Raw genomic sequence first — 19,315 nt, forward strand, 5'->3', positions numbered from 1 at the left:
AAAACTTACGGAACGTAAAATTACGGTGCATTAATGGTAAAATAGAGGGGAGCGAAGAATAAATATTCTTCACCCAGGGTGACGAATAGCGTGATATATATATATATATATATATATATATATATATATATATATATATATATATATATATTTGGGCTATTCTGTTACGTGTAACAGAATATTATTCTATTACCCTACTTGAACTGATGAATTCAAGCGGTTGAACTGATGAAATTCGAGCGGTTGACTGATGCTTTCTGTTGCTCTTAAAAATTGTCTTTTTTAGTTCAAATTTTTTTATAATTTTTTTATCGAAACAGGACGTGTAATATATCGTTGGAAAGCTCTTGACATCAACATTACAATCTTATAATTTGTTTTTACAAAAAAATTATGATTTAAGAGCAGTTTTGAAAAAAACGTTTTTTTCAAAACCAAAAACGCGAATCGTATTTTCGACTTAATTTTCAAATGATTTGTCAGAATTGACCAAATGAGATGGCGTTGGAAAGGTTGTGAAAATCCGCATCTTCCATATATCTACTTTTTTTCAAATTGTATATGATTTAAAAGTAATTTGAAAAATGGTGAAATTCTGGGCGAAATGTTTTTTCTCCTATTTTTTGCAAACGGTTTGTCGGATTGACGCAAATGATACGGCGTTGGAAAGCTATGGAAAATGCGCAACTTTTGTGTATAGAAAGTTTTTTCTAATTCCTTTCGGTTTAAATACGAATTCAAATACGGTTAAAATTGGTTTTGAACGCGGTTTTTATTAAAAAGTTTGTCGAAATGGGGCAAATAATATACCGTTGGATAGCTATCGAAAATGCAAAGCTTAGTCATGTTGAACATTTTTTGTACTTCGAAACAATTTAAAAGTAATTTTGAATAAGGTGAAACCCATTGTGTTGTTTTTTCGTGTCTAAAAAACAGAGTACTCGTACCGATTTATGTCTATGTTTGTACTGAGGTATTTTTCACAGAGTAATTTTGAATGGTTCCGAAAAAAGAATACTTTGAACGGATGTCTTTATGATTTTGTACTTGCTCCCATCTTTTAAGAGTAATTTTGAAATACGGTGAGACTCATCGTGTTGTTTTTCTGTCCGAAAAAAGAGTACTCGTACTGATCTATGTGTGTGTTTGTACTGAGATATTTTTCAGAGTAATTTTGAATGGTTCCAAGAAAAGAGTACTTGCACTGATGTTCGTATGGTTTTGTACTGAACATGTTTTCACATACTAGACTTCACTCTGTTTTTTGGGTATCATGGTCCCCGAACTTGCATGGTTTATATCGTCGAACTGAATGATGTTTTTTCAAAAGGAAATAATTTCTTGTGTTTGTTTTTTTAACTCAATTTTCTTGCAAGATGTTTTGGACTTCTCTTGTTTTGCGACTTGAACTTTTAGCATTTGATTTTTCATTGGGTTTCATTTTGTTTGAGCTTTTTTCTCAAACTTATCTGGGACGTCGTGTTGAACTTACAACTTTTTTAATTGTGAACTTGTTGTGTTTTTGCAATGCTAATATTTAGGAGAGCAGGGCGAGGACAAAGGAAATAATTTCGTGTGTTTGTTTTTTTAACTCAATTTTCTTGCAAGATGTTTTGGACTTCTCTTGTTTTGCAACTTGAACTTTTAGCATTTGATTTTTCATTGGGTTTTATTTTGTTTGAGCTTTTTTCTCAAACTTATCTGGGACGTCGTGTTGAACTTACAACTTTTTTAATTGTGAACTTGCTGTGTTTTTGCAATGCCAATATTGAGGATAGCAGTGCGAGGACAATGATAGAAGGAAGCTGCGTGTGGTGATCGTGGAAGCACTACAGGGCTGAGCCACAATGGTGGTTGATGGCAAGGCGGCACGACACGACATGCGGCAGAGAGGCATGGCGACGGGTTGGCGGCGCACTGACATGACACTTGAGATGCGCCTGCTGGACTGACCTCCTTGTCCCCTCTGGAAAGATCAGTTGCAGAACTTGGACATTTTCTTGGAAGTCAACGTCACAGAATACCAAAAGCTAACCATCTTTTATTTTTCAAACTGATCATTGTTTTTAATTCATACTGATCAATATTTTTGATTCAAACCATTTTTTTATTCTTGCATGCACATCAAGTTGTCATGTACTATACCTTCTTTGAAGAATTAGCAATCATCTCATCATATATAGAAATTTTCTTCACACATATAATACATGTACATGAATAACATATACACAACACCGACTGCAAATTTTCATACATGAATGACATATACACCACACCGACTGCACATTTTCTTGCTATTAGAAGCCTCTTCAGATTTAATGGTTTGTACTGGGCATAACAAATTAACCAAAAACCAAATTACAAAGGTCAAAGTTCTTGAATTACAGACCAAAAAACAAGCAAAGAAAGGATAGATAGAGGATTGACAGGGTTTAAGAGAGATCAATTGCAATACACTTTCACTCCATTTTCACTCAGTAATAGCATGACTGAATAAGTAGTTCAATACTGGAGCAATTTTTCCTTTTAGTATCGTTGGGCACAAGCTCCTTGAGGAAGCTTGCGTGGTCAATAGCACGTTGGTCCTGCAATTGTGTCGACATGGAGGAGCCGCCTCCAGGTCAACCCGCAACAGGGTAACTTATCTGCACTACAACAAATCAAAAGTAGTAAATGCACACATTTTGGACATACAAGCATAATGGAAATTTGCAGAAATAACATGGTGTATCCTGATACAAAGTACTGATGCTTTGGGAATTTTCGAACAGAGAAAAGAATTGCAGGCGGCTCAAAGCGTCAAGAGCAGAAGAGCATGGGCTCACCGGGGAAGGAGGTAGACAGACGACAGTGGTTGGCCCAGCGCCCGGCTCACCGACAGGCTTCAGTTCGGGCTGGATTCATCAAAGATGTCAAGCTTATAAGCACTGCAAGAACAACCAAGATTGAGAGAATACACTGAGCACCATGTCTAATTCTCAAGTTAGTGGTTGGTCCAATAAAATTACGAGGTCAGTGCTTCCATAGAAGTAACGAGATCAAGCTTAGTTCTTAGGTTACAAATTTGTAAATACTAGTACTGCTACCAGCATTTACAAATACTGGTGAACTTGAACTACGCACACCTACTCAACTGCTCCATGCCACCGTCCCGCTGCTCATCAATACACTTGCTACCTGCTCGTTGTCGTTGGACGTACCCTGCACACACACAATAGCCACCAATTAGCATGCACAAGTTCATGTACAGTAACATTACAAATTCGCAACGAAACATAAAAAAATATGTACTTTGAAATAATTCATTTTACTTTCCAAATACTTCATTTGTTTCAAAATATGAACTTCTATATTTATTTCCTTAGAACTTATTATGATTTTCCTCCAAACTACAAAAAACATGATTGGTTTACTTACCCACAAAATACTTGAAGTATGTCAAATGAAAAAACATCCCCAGGCCTGGAAGTGAGAAAACACATTACACTCATCGAGGTAGATATCATTCTGTGCATACCTTACCAGAGACCACATAGGATTCCAAGATCCTGAATTGCTAACCACTCCAAATAAACTCTTAACTACTTAGGACAAGTTTTTTTGAACTGACATTTCCCATGTTTTTTTGGTGCGTGTCTTTTCCCAAATCTTTTTCCGACCCTCTTCTCTGAACTTCTATATTTTATTTTTCATGAACTTTTCAAGTTACCCTAGTTGAACTTCTAGCATTTTCTTTCTTTTACTAATTTTGCTTTGTCCAATATCATCTTTGTCTGGTAGTTTCCCATCCATCTCACTATGTTCAAACTTTTGGCAATCTGGAACCTAAACTCTCTGTGAAAACACATGCTCCAGTATAATCTGAGACGCCAACTCAATCAAAACAATCAGTACTACTCACATCTATTAACAACGGCTTGAGATGCTTCATGTATAGGCTAGTGCAAGCTACTAGTACTAGGCATCCGGCGTGGTTGGAACAAACAAGATGAACAAGTGATTTAACGGAGCAACACTACATGCATTAATAGGAACATCACTATGTACCTGGAGACGGCCACAACAGCAAGCAACACATGCGACTACGCCAAACTTAACCATGGTGAGGCGGCCACCAGCAGCGGACCGTCACCGAAGCCCTCGTTGAACAGACACATGCGACGAACACCTGCATTTTGTTTTCATTTTTCCGTTGCCAAAGTGCTCGCTCCACACGTCCCTACAGTTCAAACCCACATAAACCAAATTGTTATGTCAGGACTGATACAAGACTATGAGTTAATGGAAATGCAGTTAGCAGTATGTACAGATACTACAAAATATCGCTTTAGTGTTGGCAGCATAAGACATAAAACTTTCAGTGACTAGAGGAGCCTTTTACAAGCAAGCCAACCAACTTACGTGTCATCCATCTTCAAGGCCTTTGTGCTAGACGCAACATCCCAGAGTTTAACAATGCAATCAGCCAATTCAGATGCAAGTAATGCTCCCTCACAGCTATATAACAAAGGAAGAATTGTTTAACTACGATGATTCGTTGGTATAGCAGATTACCATGCAATTAAGTAATTCTACTTCTCCAACAAGTAACATCATATGTAGCTAGACAGAACAGTACAACATGACACATCACTGAAAGACAAAAAATGTACCTTTTAATACAGAAGAACTATCAGTGGTATTCGATATAATATGTTGTAGTTTACATATACTGAAAACACTTTGTCTATATATCCCTGTCTCCTTGTCTGAGCTTCAGTTTGGAACATAGTGTACGGAGTAGCTCAATTCGTTCTGTATGAATGTTTAAGAGGAAAACCAACCTTGCATTGCAGGAGAGAAGAGAAGTCTATGGGCGTGGGGAGACAACGATGTCCGTTACCCTCCGGCGCCGACATCCAGTAGGGAGCCTGGCAAGATGTTCAGAATCAGTTTCCCCCTTTGTATGTAGCAAGTAACAGAAGATGTTCAGAATCTAAAGTCAGAAGCTCAATAACCTTGAACATTAGTCTAGTTTTCTCCTTTTCTCTGCAAACAAATACAGGAAAAATCTAAAAAGAATGCATTCTTTTAGTCCTCACACACCAAAGAGAAATCTGAAAAAAATGTTGAACTTTCACAAGCATAACAACCTGCTACGTGAGCATGTTGTGGAACTAAACAATCACCACAATCCAAACCGCAGGGGGGCGAATCATGTACATTATTGCACATCAAATTCTTTTTTGAACTGCTATGTGCTTACAATTTGTCCGTTGGCCGTGGATCTGTTCCCCGCTGAAACAAGCATGATTCACAAATGACCTATATTTCTATCATTAGTACATACTTGTCATGAACTGACGGAATTACACAAGTAGACCAAATATGAACTAGATTATACAAAATTCTACAGAAAAAAGTGCATGGCTCCTCCTTGTGCTGCTCTTGCAGTAGAGAGTAGGTGAGGTGGAAGATGGGGTCCTAACCTGCGGTTCCTACCGGCGAACTGACGGACTGACGAACTCAGCATAGTCGGAGGGGCGGCCGCGCTCGGGGTCCAGCAGGGGCGGCTCATTGCCGGAGATGGGACGCGAAGGGCCCCCAGCGCGCTGGGCAGGGGACTAGCGACGGCGGCGCGTGGAAGATGGCGGTGGGGGAGGGCCTGGTGGCGCGCTGGGGAAGAGGGCCAGTGGGGGTGGAGGGGCGAGCGCTGGAAGCATGGGGCGGCGGCGGATGGAAGCAAGGGCGCGGCGGTCGCGTCCGGCTGGGGGCGGCGACACCCGGTGGTGGGGATGAGGATGGCGGCGCGTGGCGACCGGGCGAGGGCGGCGGCGCGTGGCGGTCGGGCGAGGGCGGCGGCGCGCGGCGGTCGGGCGGGGGTGACTGCGCACGGCGGCGGGGTTGGGGGTGACGGCGCACGACGGCGGGGTTGGGGGTGGCGGCGCGCTGGAAGAAATGGGATCGGGGCTCGGGATGTGGTGGATGGTGTGTGGAATGAATTCTTCGCGCGTGCGTATATAGGGACGGATGGTAACAGAATAACATTCTGTTACTAGTAATAAAATAGTCCAGTCCTATATATATATATAAAATATTTTAAAGTATAAATAAAAGTAAAAAAAGAAAGCCAAAAACAAAAAACAAAACAAAACAGAAAACGGGGTGGTGTTTCCGCGCGTGGGCCGGCTTCAGCGAGGGGTGCGCTCCTGTCTCGCTTAATGCAAGACATAGGGGCGCTCGGAACCGCCCGCCCGATGTTTGCTCATGCGGCCGTGCGGGCTGACTAATTTGCTTACATGGGCCGGATGGTCTACTTTTGCTGGGCTGGGCCTATCGATGCTTAGTAGTAAAAATAATTTTGTGATTTTGGACGTTAGGCTCGAGCCTATGTAACCCTCACCGGTAGATTCGTCACTGCCTCAAATATAACGCACGAGGTGATGCAGGAGCAGATTCCCCCCAAAAAAGGTGATCTAGCAGCTGCGTAACATCCCATTGTCGGGAGCACTGGATATTTTCCCCTCCACAAGCCAGCGGAGTCGATTAAAATGAATTTCAGCCTTCTGTAAAGTCATTCTTTAGTTTGTAGATATTTGCTCTTTTTGTCAGCTTATTGCACTCACAATATTGTTCTTTTTTTCAAAACCAAATTGGGTTGGCCACCACAAAAACGAAAGATCAACCCTGGCCGCCGGTGTCGGCATTGCAGTTCTCGGGGACAAAGTAGACCCCGCCGGCGGCAGGGTCGTAGATGAAGCGTGTGCCAAGTTGCTGTATCGCGCCGATGATGGTGATGTGTGTGCTCGGTGACACGGCGAGGCAGATATCTTACTCTTGCGTGATGAACATCTTATTCGGCGAGAGCATAAGGTCCTGCTCGTGCTCGAAGTGCAACATCACAGTCGGCAACTGCGAGAGGATGGCACGGGTCGCGCAGAAGCAGAGGCCGAACTTGGTGCGGGGCACTCGCATCACCCCGATCCTCCTACCATGCTCCGCCAGGGTTCCAAATAGGAACCGCCCACAGGAGTGCCGATTTTTGGAGGCCGAGCTCCAGTGAGCTCGGTATTTTGAAAAAAATCAAAAAGTGTATCTAAAAGTTCGAAAAAAATCTGAAAAAAATTCCATGAAAACATATATGTATTCCGCAAGAACGTGTTAAGTTTCGTCGAAAAAATGCTGTGATTTGTAGGCTGTACAAAAATAACAAATTTCTGGTCCAATAACAAAAATAAAAGGCCCATTAAAAATGTGTATTTGTCTTTTTTCTCTACGCCACACGTAAACGTATAATGCTGTGAAATTTTGCATATACATAGCATACATGTGCATGTGTGTTCAAAAAATAAATTTGGAATTTTTCGCACTCCAAAAAAGTAAAATATGAAAACGAGCACACTGGAGCTCGGCCTCCGTTGGCATTTTCCGCCGCCCACAGCGACTATTTATAGCTTTAAGCGAGACTGTAGTTTGGTCTCACTGAAGGTTTTCCCTCTATCGTGTCGCGTTGGGCTGGACCATTCCCGCGCGTAGGTAGTAATAATAGCAGATTCTCAAAAAATAGCTAGTAAAAATAATACATGACATGGAAGAAAATGAACCGCAGCCAGGGATCAAACCCGGGTCTCCTAGATACGAGATAGCGACGCTAGCCACTTTGCTCTGTGTTGAGTTCATGATGCACTGTAGGGCGCGGCCTACTTAATGTAAAAGAGCTAATTTTCTTCATCAATTTTTCTGTTTTATTTAGTTTTCTCCACTTTTTTTTCTGTTTCTTTTGTTTCTTTTCTTCATTTTTTTTCATTCTTCACATTTGTTTCTTCAGTTTTTTCTTTGGTTTATTTTGTTTCTTTTTCATTTTTCATTTCTTTGGTTCTTTTATTTTTGTTTTCATTCTATTTTTTTTGTATATATCAACAATAGTTTTTTAATACAAGTTTAACACTTTTTCAATACAAATTTAACATTTTTCTTATTTTTGGTCAACATTTTTTAATATATGTTTTCAACATTTTTCAAATGTGGATTAACTTTTTTCAAATACAAGATTCATATTTTCTGAATACATTGTCAACATTTTTTCCTTTGGTTTATTTTGTTTATTTGGTTTTTTTGTGTCTTTTAGTTTTTCATTCTACATTCTTATATACTTGTTCAATAGGGTAACACTATTCTAAGCTGAGTGTAGAATAGCTTATTCTACACCCCAATAAGCTATGCACAAAATCTAGTTGAACGATGTATAAAATTTAGTAATTATGAAATACTTTTTTTTACTATCCATGTTTTTAATTTCCTACATTGTCAAAGAATTTACTATGTTTTTTACTATCCATGTAACATCATATAATATTTTAAAATATAAACAAAAGTAAAAAAGCCAAAGAAACAAAAAAGTGAAAAAAAAATAAAACAAAAAACAGGGTGGTGTTTCCTGTGCGCGTGGGCTGGCCCAACTGGCGGTTCCCTTCAGCGAGGGGTGCGCTCCTGTCTCGCTTAATGCAAGACATAAGGGCGCTCAGAACCGCTCACATGATGTCTACTCATGCGGTCGTGTGGGCTGCCTAATTTGCTTACATGGGCCGGATGGCCTACTTTTGTTGGGCCGGGCCTGTCGATGCTTAGTAATAAAAATAATTGTGATTTTGGACGGTAGGTTCGTGCCTATAGAACCCTCACCGGTAGATTCGCCATTGCCTCAGATATAACCCACCAGGTGATGCAGGAGCAGACCCCCTCAAAGGTGATCCAGGAGCTGCGTAACATCCCATTGTCGGGAGCACCAGATATTTTTCCCTCCACAAGCCAGCGGAGTCGATTAAAATGAATTTCAGCCTTCTGCAAAGTCATTCTTTAGTTTGTAGATATTTGCTCTTTTTGTCAGCTTATTACACTCACAATATTGTTTTTTTTTAAAAACTAAATTGGGTTGGCCGCTACAAAAACGGAAGATCAACCCCGGCCGCTGGTGTCGGCATTGCAGTTCTCGGGGGCGAAGTAGAGCTACCGGCGGCAAGGTCGTAGATGAAGCGCTTGCCCAGTTGTTGTATCGCGCCGATCATGGTGATGTGTGTGCTCGGTGACACGGTGAGGCAGATGTCTTGCTCTTGCGCGATGAACAACTTATTCGGCGAGAGCATGAGGTCCTGCTCATGCTCAAAGTGCAGCGTCACCATCGGCAACTGTGAGAGGATGGCACGGGTCATGCGGAAGTAGAGTCCGATGGTGGTGACTGGTGCGGGGCACCCGCGTCACCCCGATCCTCCTACCGTGCTCTGCTAGGGTGTGCTCTAGGATGTCGTACGTAGCCTTGACCATCACACCCTAGGGTGTCCCGGCGTCGATCACGCACCCGCTATGCCACCTGCCGTCGTCGAGCTGTCGGTGCCTGAACACCTCCACTAGGTTGCTGTGCAGCCGCGACCCGTCGACGCTGATGCCGACAAGGTTGACGAAGTAGGAGCTATCCTCAGGGTAGAGCATCCTGGTGCTCCTCAAGTGCCTTGTGTCCACCGGGATGTCGTTACCGAAACGGAGGAAGCCGTGCTGGTTTGCCGACCCGGGCACGAAGAGGCAATAGGAGAAGCGATGCAAGCCGTCACGATGAAGGAACCAGATGAGCGACGGGTACGTCTTACCCAGGCCAAACACGCCAACGACCACCCCATGGCTCTTGAAACTCGCGGTGGTGTGTGCGCAACCAATGATGACGGTAGGAATGACAACCAACATGGCGCTGTGGCCCGAGGCCGCGAAGGATAGGGTGTCTGCACCTAGCACCCAACTCGCTTGCGAGCCACCGGGGAGGGTGGGGGTGGCATGGAACCTACACACGTTGTGCCCCGGTGGCGAGCAAATGTGGTTCGTGGGTGCGAGTGGGTGGAATGACGGCGAGGTCGCCGGGTTGAAGGGCGGCGACACCTGCTAAAACGGGTGTTGGATCGGCACACACTGCATCCATGTCAGGCTGCTGGTCATCTCCATCGCGAGGGTGTACGTATGGTGTCCATGGCCCGTCCCGACACTGGTGGCGACGGTGTACCTCCCTTGGAAAGGGTGCACGTGCGGCCGGAGCATGGCGGTGTCGAGCCCAATTGGCCCGTTTAGGTGCAGGAAGTCGTCGTAGTTGACGTGGATGGTACTGTTCCAGCCGGGGCTGGGGACCAGGCGCATGCTGAAGCCACCGCTACACCCTGTTTTGGCATTAGCAACAACGACGGCGATGAGGACGAGGTGGAGGAGTGCCGCAAGCACTAGAGGGAGGAGGAGAGCGTGCGCGGCGAGCTCCATGGATGGTACCCGTCGCAACAATGCAGACAAACTGTGGCTGGCTAATCTGTTGGCTCGTGCACACAATAGTGAGTATGATTTTATCTCGACAGCCGGACTGTTGGAGGTGGGTTTGGCTGCATTTACTATGAACCAACAATTCTTTGTTCAGATTTGCGTATCCCTTGCACACTTCATATAAAGAAGGGTTTGACCGCATTTAATGTGAATAAAAAGAAAATCCCGGGTTGGGTTTCACGTACCTTGCAACCCTCCATGTAAATGTGGGTATGGCTGCATTTATTAGGAATCCAACATTCCTTGTTGAGATTTTCATATCTCTTTCACAACCCACGTAGAGAGGAGGATTTTCCTGCATTTATTATGAGTCGATAATCGCTTGTTGAGTAACTTTTCCACACGTTCATGTACGATGAATTAATTTATGTCATTTCTTTGCGCACAAAGGTCCGAGAAGGTTTCATAGTTCAAAGCAGCCACATTGCAAAAGCTCAAACAAGGACGTAAAAAGAAAGGAAATTACAACCAGTCTGGACATTTTCATGAGGGCCCTAATCTTAGAATATAAAATGTAATTGGGTCCAAATTGCAGCTCCGATGGAGGTCCAAGCCTTGTCGTCGCTGTACACGACACAACTTCCGACAATATGACCGCCACCACTGTATCTCGAGCAGCTACGCATGCCAGGGAAAATAGAAGTGGCAACCACACCGTCTCTACACTGCCTCCCTTTCGGCAGATCTGCCGGGAGGGAGCTAGTAAAATGCGAAAGTTCCACCCTTCGCCAGAGGATTTGCCGGAAAGGCTATGAAAGAATGCCATCGAACGTTCTGCGGGTGCCAAGGCTCCATCGCAAACATTGAAGAAGGATCACCAGCACCCAATCGACGGGATCCCGACCTTATCTCGCCCCGTTGTTGGTCCCAATCAGCACGATGGTGACTCAAGAATGAGCCGAAAGAGTAGGCAATCCTCCAGATCAAGGAGGCATGCAAAATTATTAGTGGTGACGCCAGTGTTACATCCACCGACAAGTTCAAGCCCAAGTCCATGGAGCACCGCGATTGGAAGGGTGTTACATCCACCGAAAAGTTCAAGCCCCAACCTAAGGAGCAGTGCAATCGGAAGAACAACACTCGCTAGCTGCCACACGCTGCTCTAATACGGCGGTGGCGCTCTCCAGTCTGGCATGAAGCCAAACGTCACTGTGGCAGGCGACCTAGACCTATTACTATGTACATGGACCCCCCTGCACCTCTCCCTCCTCTGCTCCAGGCCGGCATCACTGCCAGAGAATAAAGGGGACCGGGTCGGGCCCTGCTCATGAGAGATTCAAACAAGGAGTTTGCTGGTAGTACTAGCTTATTTTATTCACTATAATTCACTAACATTTTTAACCATTCAATTTGATTTGCTTCTTGATTCGTGTTGCATTCCCCTTCCTCATATTTTTCTATCTACTGTTGAGCTTTCTATACCTGGAACTATTGTTGGCCCGTCAGTAGCAACAACGGTTGATAAGGTTACCTGCTTAAGGAGTTTGCTGGTTAGCGGTCACAATAGAGATGAGAGAGAGCGAGGCATCAACGTTGTTCAGATGTATTGCTCACCTGCCAAAATTAACTGGAACCGCTCCAGACTCGGACGTGAAGCGTAGGAGCGTTACGAGTTCAAGTAGCAGAAAGCAGAGAGGAAAAAAATAATTTCAAAATGAAAGGAGTTCCGTCGCGGGGACTTGAACCCAGGTCTCTCGGGTGAGAGCTGAGTATCCTAACCACCTAGACTACGACGGAATTGTTGCAGTTGCAATACTAAAACATATCTATTTAGGTGGTATGTCTATCATGTACACAACACAGAACAACACGAACGTTAGAGCTGAATCGCAGCTTTGCTTGAATTCGGACAAGGGTGGCAACATCCCTGAACCGAGCAAAGGCTATATTTGCTCGTTGTAGCTCTCTTTGATCCATAACACATCAGAATTTACCATGGCGACGCATGATCGAATACCAATTAGGGAGAAAATTCGAGCAATATGCCTCCCAATTGATAGGTAGAAGTTGAACCCTACAATTGATCAAAGTCTGGAATCATCAACCATCAGTGTCTCTCAGCCATATAAATATCAAAAGGTTCCATAAAGGTCACCATAACAAAGTAGCAATTAGCTCATCAAGCAACTAATAGCTTGCCAAGGCTTAGCTTTTACAGGCATTTGCTTTTACCAAAGAAACTAGGAGGAAGCAAACTAAAAATATAGATAACTGTCCATCACCGAGAGAAGCATCCTGAAGCCTTAATAGTTAACACTACGAAAGAGATTATTGAGATTCAGGTTCAGGGTGAATCTGTCTTTCTTTTATCAACTAGTAAAGAGGAGGAGCTTGCATGTCGAGTCTTCAATGAAATTAGTCTTTAAGAACTAAGACTTTAAGTTGCACCACATCTGATATATTCTTAAAAACAATATAAAGCCCCGACGAAAGAACTTCATTTATAGACAAACTACCTGATACTGATTGGAGAAAGAAAAATGACCTCGCCAGTTTTGCCTGTGAGAACAATGATAAAATTTCTCAAGTCCCATAGGCAGCCATGTCGCCATCCACATCTACACGCCGGTCTTGATTGCTGCAGAGAAACACTCACTGGACCCACCTCCGCTGCTGGTCTCGACGTTGTGCATGAATCTTGGTTTGTTGTTGTATGGTGAACAACACATGGAGGGAGCCACTAGAGTGGAGAGAGCCGCCGGCTTGGAGGGAGCCCCATCAAATTGGCGTAAGACAACAGTTGGTGCTTAGGATTCATGGTGGATAAGGATTATATAAGGGAGGCGTGTGACGTTCGATGCAGTTCTCTAGAATCAACAAGAGTGCACGCATTTGATGAAAATCAAGAACAAAAAATGACATCTCCAGCTCCAGTAGTTGAACATCGTCAGCAGTTGTACCACCATGGCTTGCTATTTTTAGAGGGTTTTGCTGTTGAACTTGAACAACTGTTGACATTTCATCCCCAGGCCCCACTAGTTTGGACACCTGTGGCTGTGTATGAAATTCCTCATGAATGAGTTTTTTTAATCATGTCCACCATCCTGTCCATCATCCCGAACACATCCGGATCCTTTACCCAAATGAGTCTGAGAAGATGCACCCCCGAAGTATGAATTTTTATCATCCCTGGTTGACAATTCGAGAATCTCATTCTGGACTAGGTCCCAGATCAGCTGCGCCCAGCCAAACTTATGCGCTAACCCCACCATTGCTTTCTCAATCGCATCCGACACATTTGACGACAACATGTCTTTGACATGGAACTCGGGGTGGATACACATTTCTATGAATTGCAAGACGGTGTAGGTACCCGCGTCCGAGTTCAAGTTGGGAGGGAGCTCCTTGTGCTCCGTCATGGGTTGGAGTTCAATGTCTGTTGTGTTGAGGAAGGACTCGCGGTTGACATTGACGTGGGTCCCCCAGATGTAGGCGCAGGACTAGTAGCCCCATCGCCTCTGCAGGTGGTAGGAGACGACGAGGTGGAAGACGTGGTCGTGTCGGGGGATACAATCCGAGAGTTGGAGTCACGTGAAGTCGAGGATGCTGAGGTGGCAGAGGGCGGCCTCCGTATTATGGTCGTTGGGCTAGCCCCGGAGAGAGGATGGCGACTGGTAGATGTGGAACTCGGCGGTGGGAATTTCCTCGGACCTACCGCAAACACTTACCATGGCCGTGTTGCAGATCTTTTATGAAATTGTGTTGTCATACTACCGTTCTACCTTCATAAAGTGCATGTCATGTGCACGATGCCTATGATGGGTGTGTTGGGAATGATACTATGCATGCACTATAGGAGGAGCTAGATCTGTATAGAATGTGGGAACAAAAAGAACTAAAAGTGTTGCACAACTTCTAATAGAATGTGCGTGTCATGCATTGTACAAGATATGCCTTACATTTCCAGGGACAAAAGGAATTACAATCACACACATGTTCGTGATCAGTGCATTACTAAAGCTTTGATTGTTATGTTCTTACAAAATAAAAGCTTGTACTGATATATGAAAAAATGTTAGACTATGAATAATAGTAATGCAAACATCAAAATTAAGCACGGGGATAAAAAATAAACCTGTAGATGACTCGCAATATTATCTCTAGTGAGGCAATCCACATTCATCAGCTCCAATATCTTATTTGGAGCAGCCTCTACAAAAATGTCATCAAAATATTTGTTAATGATAAATACCAAATAACCACAAGTGTTGTGTCAATGAATGAGGCAAAAAATATGGTGTCTTACTATCAAGGCCGATCTGGTTGATAGCTTCTAGAAACTTGTTATGAAGCTCAATTGTCCATTTCACCCTTGTATTCTTGTGGGTAGTGGATGCACGAGTGCTCTCTTTGTTCTCGTTAGAACCATCTTTTTCATTGCTCTTACTCTTGGAGTCCTTATTCTTGGCAAGCGTCCCAGGATGTACTCTCTGGTCGTCATCATTATCTCTACTCATGTGGCTTATTGCTTGGGATCTTCTCCTACTTTGAACATGCTGCCATATGTTTTTGAGCTCGTTGGTATGCACTGGCTTCATCAAATAGTCACACGCCCCATGATTTATCCCCTTCATCACGGCCTTCTTGTCGCAATCCACTGATAGCACTGCATGCCATACGACCAACGGCTTAGCTTTGGAATTCAAACGTTCACAAAAATCTATTAACCGAACATAAATTTTGTCTAAGTGCTTATAGACAGAAAAATGAGTTTGATGTTTTCCAATGTGTCGTGCAAGTGGGGAAGCAAATATGTTACACATGATTTTCAAATGATATCACGACTACAATAAATCTGATGTTTCAATGCAAACTAAATGGGAAAACATTCATACACTCAATATAATGGCTAAAAAAAAGCATAACACAATGCCTAAACCATCATCACAACATGTTCCAACTAGGTAAATCAGATCATCACATAAATCTATTGGTGAACCACAAGATCAATTACTATTGTTGACCATGTTTCTCTAGCGTACTAGATAACAGTTGTCGACCCAAACAATGTTCTGAGCATGGTAAGCGGTCACACATATTAGTTTTTATATGGTAAGCAGTATTATCTATGGGGATTTTATTACAATTTAGGAAAATAAATATTTGTGGTTGCACTTTCTGTCAAAAATAATGTAACAGCATAATAGTTTTCTAGTTTAGCAAAACTAATCTGCATGATTTTTATATGATACATGGGTGACCTACTCAATGTATCTTCTTAGAAGTGGCACTCCTACTTTATATGCTATTCTTAAGAGTAGATAGTTTTAACTACTAACAAACTCAAGGAGATTAAAGATGCATAATCCTTGAATAATGTCAGTACAACTTCTCTGTTTTTGGAATTGTATTACTCATGCCACCATAGAAAACATGTATGGTGCAATTGTATAATTTCTGTAATTGGAAGGACTAGAAATTTAAGATAGTTTAGAAAATAATTAAATATAATTTGGTCATATCACGAAAAAGATATATTATAGATTTAATTCTTATGACTAGGATTTTACAATTTTTAGGATACCAAATTAAATTATGTCCATAAATGCACCCATCAAACAAGTACATAGTGGGGTCTACATTACATTGGAATGATAATTACCCATATATATCGTATGCATGATACTGAACTCTAGACTTCCGCATTAATTATTAAATTTGTAAAAACAAATGTATATAGAATGCAGACGACATCTTTGCATGCAATTGGGTGATAAATTGATCGAAAATAGAAGCAGTTCCTATAGAAAAAACACATCTTGTTGCTTGATTATTTGGAATGCATGACCATGTCTCTAGCATACTAAACACAATCAACACAATTATTGAAATCAACAATTATAATGGAATCTCATAACTCATGTGCTAACCTATCCACGTCCATTCCCCTCCCCCACTAGCCATTCGATCTGATGGATGTATGGTTAGATAGGATCCTATTAGTTCGGGTGATGAACCGACACCACTATGTATGGATCCTGCGCTCCCCCTCCTAACTCATGTGTCGATCCACCTCAGTTCTGCTACCTGCCCTGCCGGCCATCCAATCAAAAGGATGAACGGTTAGATGAGATCTGGATCCCACGCCCCCCTCCTAACTCATGTGTCAATCCACCTCTCCTCTGCTATCACACTGGCCATCCGATCGAGCGGATGAACGGTTAGATGGGATCCCGCTGGTCTAGGCTGGGGACCCTACTCTTTAGATCTTCTCAAAGCCCAAGTTCAAAATAGTGTGCGCATGCTGTGCATCTGTATGTGATTTCATAAAGTCATCCTAAAAATATAGGATCTCACATGCTGCCCAATTAAAGGAATAAATATACTTTTAGTGTATCTTTGAAGATTCAGGAGTAAAAGTACTCCTTAAAAACAATTGTACATGCAAAAATAGAATTAGGACTTCGGGTTGAGTAGTGAGTGTACTGATGACGGGCAGATCCATCTCGAGGCCGATGAGCTCGAGGAGCTGGAAGCCGTCCATGTCCGGCATGCGCACATCGGTGAGGACCAGGTCGAATTGCTCCTTCCCCGCCCTGAGTATCTTCAGCGCCTTCTTGGCATCCATCACCATTGTTGCTGCATAGCAGCGAGCATTATTCAGAGAAACAAAAAGGCTCGGATTCTGATCTAATGAACCATGGCAAAGTGGAGAGATCAAGAGACTCACGCTGGTACTTGCAGTGGCGCAAGAGGACCTCTAGTACCTTGAGGCAGACACGGTCGTCGTCCACCGCGAGCACGCGCAACCCCTCCGGGAACTTGTCCTCCGCCGCATCCTCCATCATCTGCCTCTGGTTCCCACCCATCGCGGCCATGTTTTCCCAACTTCTTCCCACCTGTCAAAGAAAACACCATCAAGAAAAGAGTGATTAAGAAACAACGGGGAGGCAGCAATGTAAGAACATAACCCGAAAACCTCTATTGGATAGGTCCCTCCTTTCCCACCTCTATTAAGAAACAACGGGGAGGCTTCCTCGCTGTAGGCAGAACAGAACTGCAGATTTCAGAGGAGAGCAGGACTGCAGTGGTGAGATGGGCTGGAAGATGCGGGGGTCTATTTGTAGGAGGGGAGGAGGGGTGGGTGGAAGGAGTTGAAGTCTTGCGCTCCAGAGGTCAAAGACTTTCTTACTCCATAATTTCTGCAGCTACTGCATTTGTTTTGGCGATGTCAATGTTTGTGTCTGCTTGTGCCATCGGCCCATGGTTCCTCTTCCATGAGAGGAGAGCAAAACCACGGGCCGTCTTGTTATTTTTTTGCTTTGTTGTTTTCTCAGCAAATGTTCGAGCACGAAGATATCATCTGAATTACAAAGGAGAGTAGTCTCTTGCTTTGTTCGGTTGCATGGCCATGGAGAGAGTATCCTTTTACTTCCTTTGACCGGGACGGATTGAGAGTGCCTTCATCGTCTCAAACGGTGAAAATGTGGTCCGTACGAAATATTATCGCGCGTTTAAAAAGAAGAGAGAAAGAACTACAGAGATCGAAGGTGTGGATTTTCTGTGGTCCAGGCAATGGATGTCTATAGTTTCTGCCGTTTTTGGTTTCGTTCCCCTCCATCAAATTTCCCTTTTTGTTTCCATTGCATTCGCAAATGTCAACATATCTGTTCCTGGCATAGCCCATGACCCAGTCTATGTTCCTGGTTGTGTTTTTGTTGCTTTCTCACCTAATGTTGGAGCTACATGATATTTATCATCTGTATTCAAAAAGGGCTCTTAGCACTGTTCAGGTAATATCTCAGATTAATGCCTTCACCACAGGTCATATCTCAAATTAATGCCTTCGCCTCAATTCTAATGAAATTATTCTGATGCACCGAAAGCGTATGTTCATTGTCTCACTAATTGCATCACGCTGTGATATTATGAACTAATAGATGGTTGGTTCAATGAGTGAGGCGATTTGGAGCCCAGGGCCAATAAGCCCATATTTTTTAAAAAAAAATTGTCTCAAAGTTAGCACGTTCGCCTACACTGGACTGCTGACATTCGCCTTGACCGTGCCGTGCGCGTTGGCCGGTGTGGTGCTGGTTGTGCCCATGCCCGTGCGTGGGAAGGGATGGAGGAACGATGACGAAGGAGACGATCTAGCTACCTCCTCATGTCGCTCAACGAGGAACCATGGGAGACGACGACGACGTGCACATGCATCGGGGCCGGCTTCGTCCCATGCTTCCTGCAGCTTCATGGTCGACGGTAACGAGCCGAGGAGGTGCTCCATGGTGACGCTTGGAGACGGGCGATGGTTGACGGAGGTGGTCTACGGTGGCCGACGGAGGCGGCGCTAGTCGTGCCCTCATGCAGCTTGAGCGGGTGGCGGCTCAGGGTGATGGGAAGAGAGAGACTCTGCGTCTAAGTCCTCTCCTCTCCCCTAGCGACTTCGTATTGGTCTTGGGCCAAAAGTCAGTCCAACCGAGCTAGACCGGTCCAAAACCAAAATGGACAGATTGAGCTTCGGGCCGGAAATGGCAGCTCAGATGCCTTGGGACGACATCACAATCCAAGATATTTGGCATTGATCTTTTTTGTTTATTTATTGCACTCTCCAAAACTGATGACAGCAAATTGGGTTAGCCATTACAAAAACGAAGGAATCAAGTCTGGCCGCCGGTGTCGGCATTGCAGTTCTCGGGGGTGAAGTAGACCCTGCTGGCAGTGAGGTCGTAGACGAATAGGATGCCCAATAGAAAAAAAAACAGAGGAGAAGGGTAGGAGTCAATGGCAAACAAATGAAAGGCTAGTCCAAGAGGAGAAGAAAAATAAACAACCCAGGGGACAAGGGTGAGGGGCACAGGTGGGATGGTGGAACAACAAATATAAGGTGACTGTATTTCTCAGCCGCCTGAACTATAGGCGCGCGCTATGTTTTACCCTAAGAGGCCAGGAGTGCATATTGAAATCCCCAACATTGGTAAGACCCGTTCCTCCAAAAGATTGCTAAGACAAACCCCAATTGACCAAGTGGTATTTACGAACATCTCCC

The 19,315-nt window shown here is 43.7% G+C and overlaps 2 protein-coding genes, 1 non-coding gene and 1 pseudogene across 4 annotated transcripts; all 4 read right to left on the reverse strand.

The window, feature by feature from the left end:
• Positions 1 to 2,286: 2,286 nt before the first annotated feature.
• On the reverse strand, positions 2,287 to 3,677 carry LOC125521757 (uncharacterized; the record flags this gene model as incomplete). The annotated part of the gene is made up of 4 exons (XM_087535789.1): positions 2,287 to 2,927; positions 3,126 to 3,201; positions 3,418 to 3,462; positions 3,611 to 3,677. Coding segments are annotated over 4 exons (231 nt in total), but the record flags the coding sequence as incomplete, so codon positions are not given.
• Positions 3,678 to 6,660: 2,983 nt separating this feature from the next.
• LOC125519368 (aspartic proteinase CDR1-like) lies at positions 6,661 to 10,272 on the reverse strand (annotated as a pseudogene).
• Positions 10,273 to 11,856: 1,584 nt separating this feature from the next.
• Positions 11,857 to 17,346, reverse strand: LOC125524576 (two-component response regulator ARR12-like). 2 transcript variants are annotated; one of them, XM_087537385.1, is made up of 6 exons: positions 17,278 to 17,346; positions 17,000 to 17,168; positions 16,756 to 16,908; positions 14,576 to 14,935; positions 14,405 to 14,481; positions 11,857 to 12,343 (listed from the first exon to the last, which is right to left on the reverse strand). In XM_087537385.1, the coding sequence occupies exons 2-6, from the start codon at positions 17,145 to 17,147 to the stop codon at positions 12,290 to 12,292; spliced, it is 792 nt and encodes a 263-aa protein (XP_087393511.1). In that variant the 5' UTR covers positions 17,148 to 17,168; positions 17,278 to 17,346; the 3' UTR covers positions 11,857 to 12,289. The 2 variants fall into 2 exon arrangements, with proteins under 2 accessions (XP_087393511.1, XP_048545566.1); XM_048689609.2 differs by lacking the exon at positions 11,857 to 12,343 and having other exon boundaries at positions 12,407 to 14,481.
• TRNAE-CUC (transfer RNA glutamic acid (anticodon CUC)) lies at positions 11,994 to 12,066 on the reverse strand. Its single transcript has one exon. It is a non-coding gene; the product is annotated as a tRNA-Glu (tRNA).
• Positions 17,347 to 19,315: the final 1,969 nt, after the last annotated feature.

This window comes from Triticum urartu, chromosome 7A (genome assembly GCF_056163025.1).
Source record: "Triticum urartu cultivar PI428250 chromosome 7A, HENAU_Tu73, whole genome shotgun sequence".
Classification (NCBI taxonomy): Eukaryota; Viridiplantae; Streptophyta; class Magnoliopsida; order Poales; family Poaceae; genus Triticum; species Triticum urartu.

Bases quoted from the DNA above. Each gene is read 5' to 3' on its own strand.
- LOC125524576 (XM_048689609.2), bottom strand. From the start codon at position 17,147: ATGGCCGCGATGGGTGGGAACCAGAGGCAGATGATGGAGGATGCGGCG. The intron at 14,936-16,755 runs GTACACTCACTA...TATGGCATGCAG, and splicing joins GATGGATCTGCCCGTCATCA to TGCTATCAGTGGATTGCGAC. The intron at 14,482-14,575 runs GTAAGACACCAT...ACATTTTTGTAG, and splicing joins CAACCAGATCGGCCTTGATA to AGGCTGCTCCAAATAAGATA.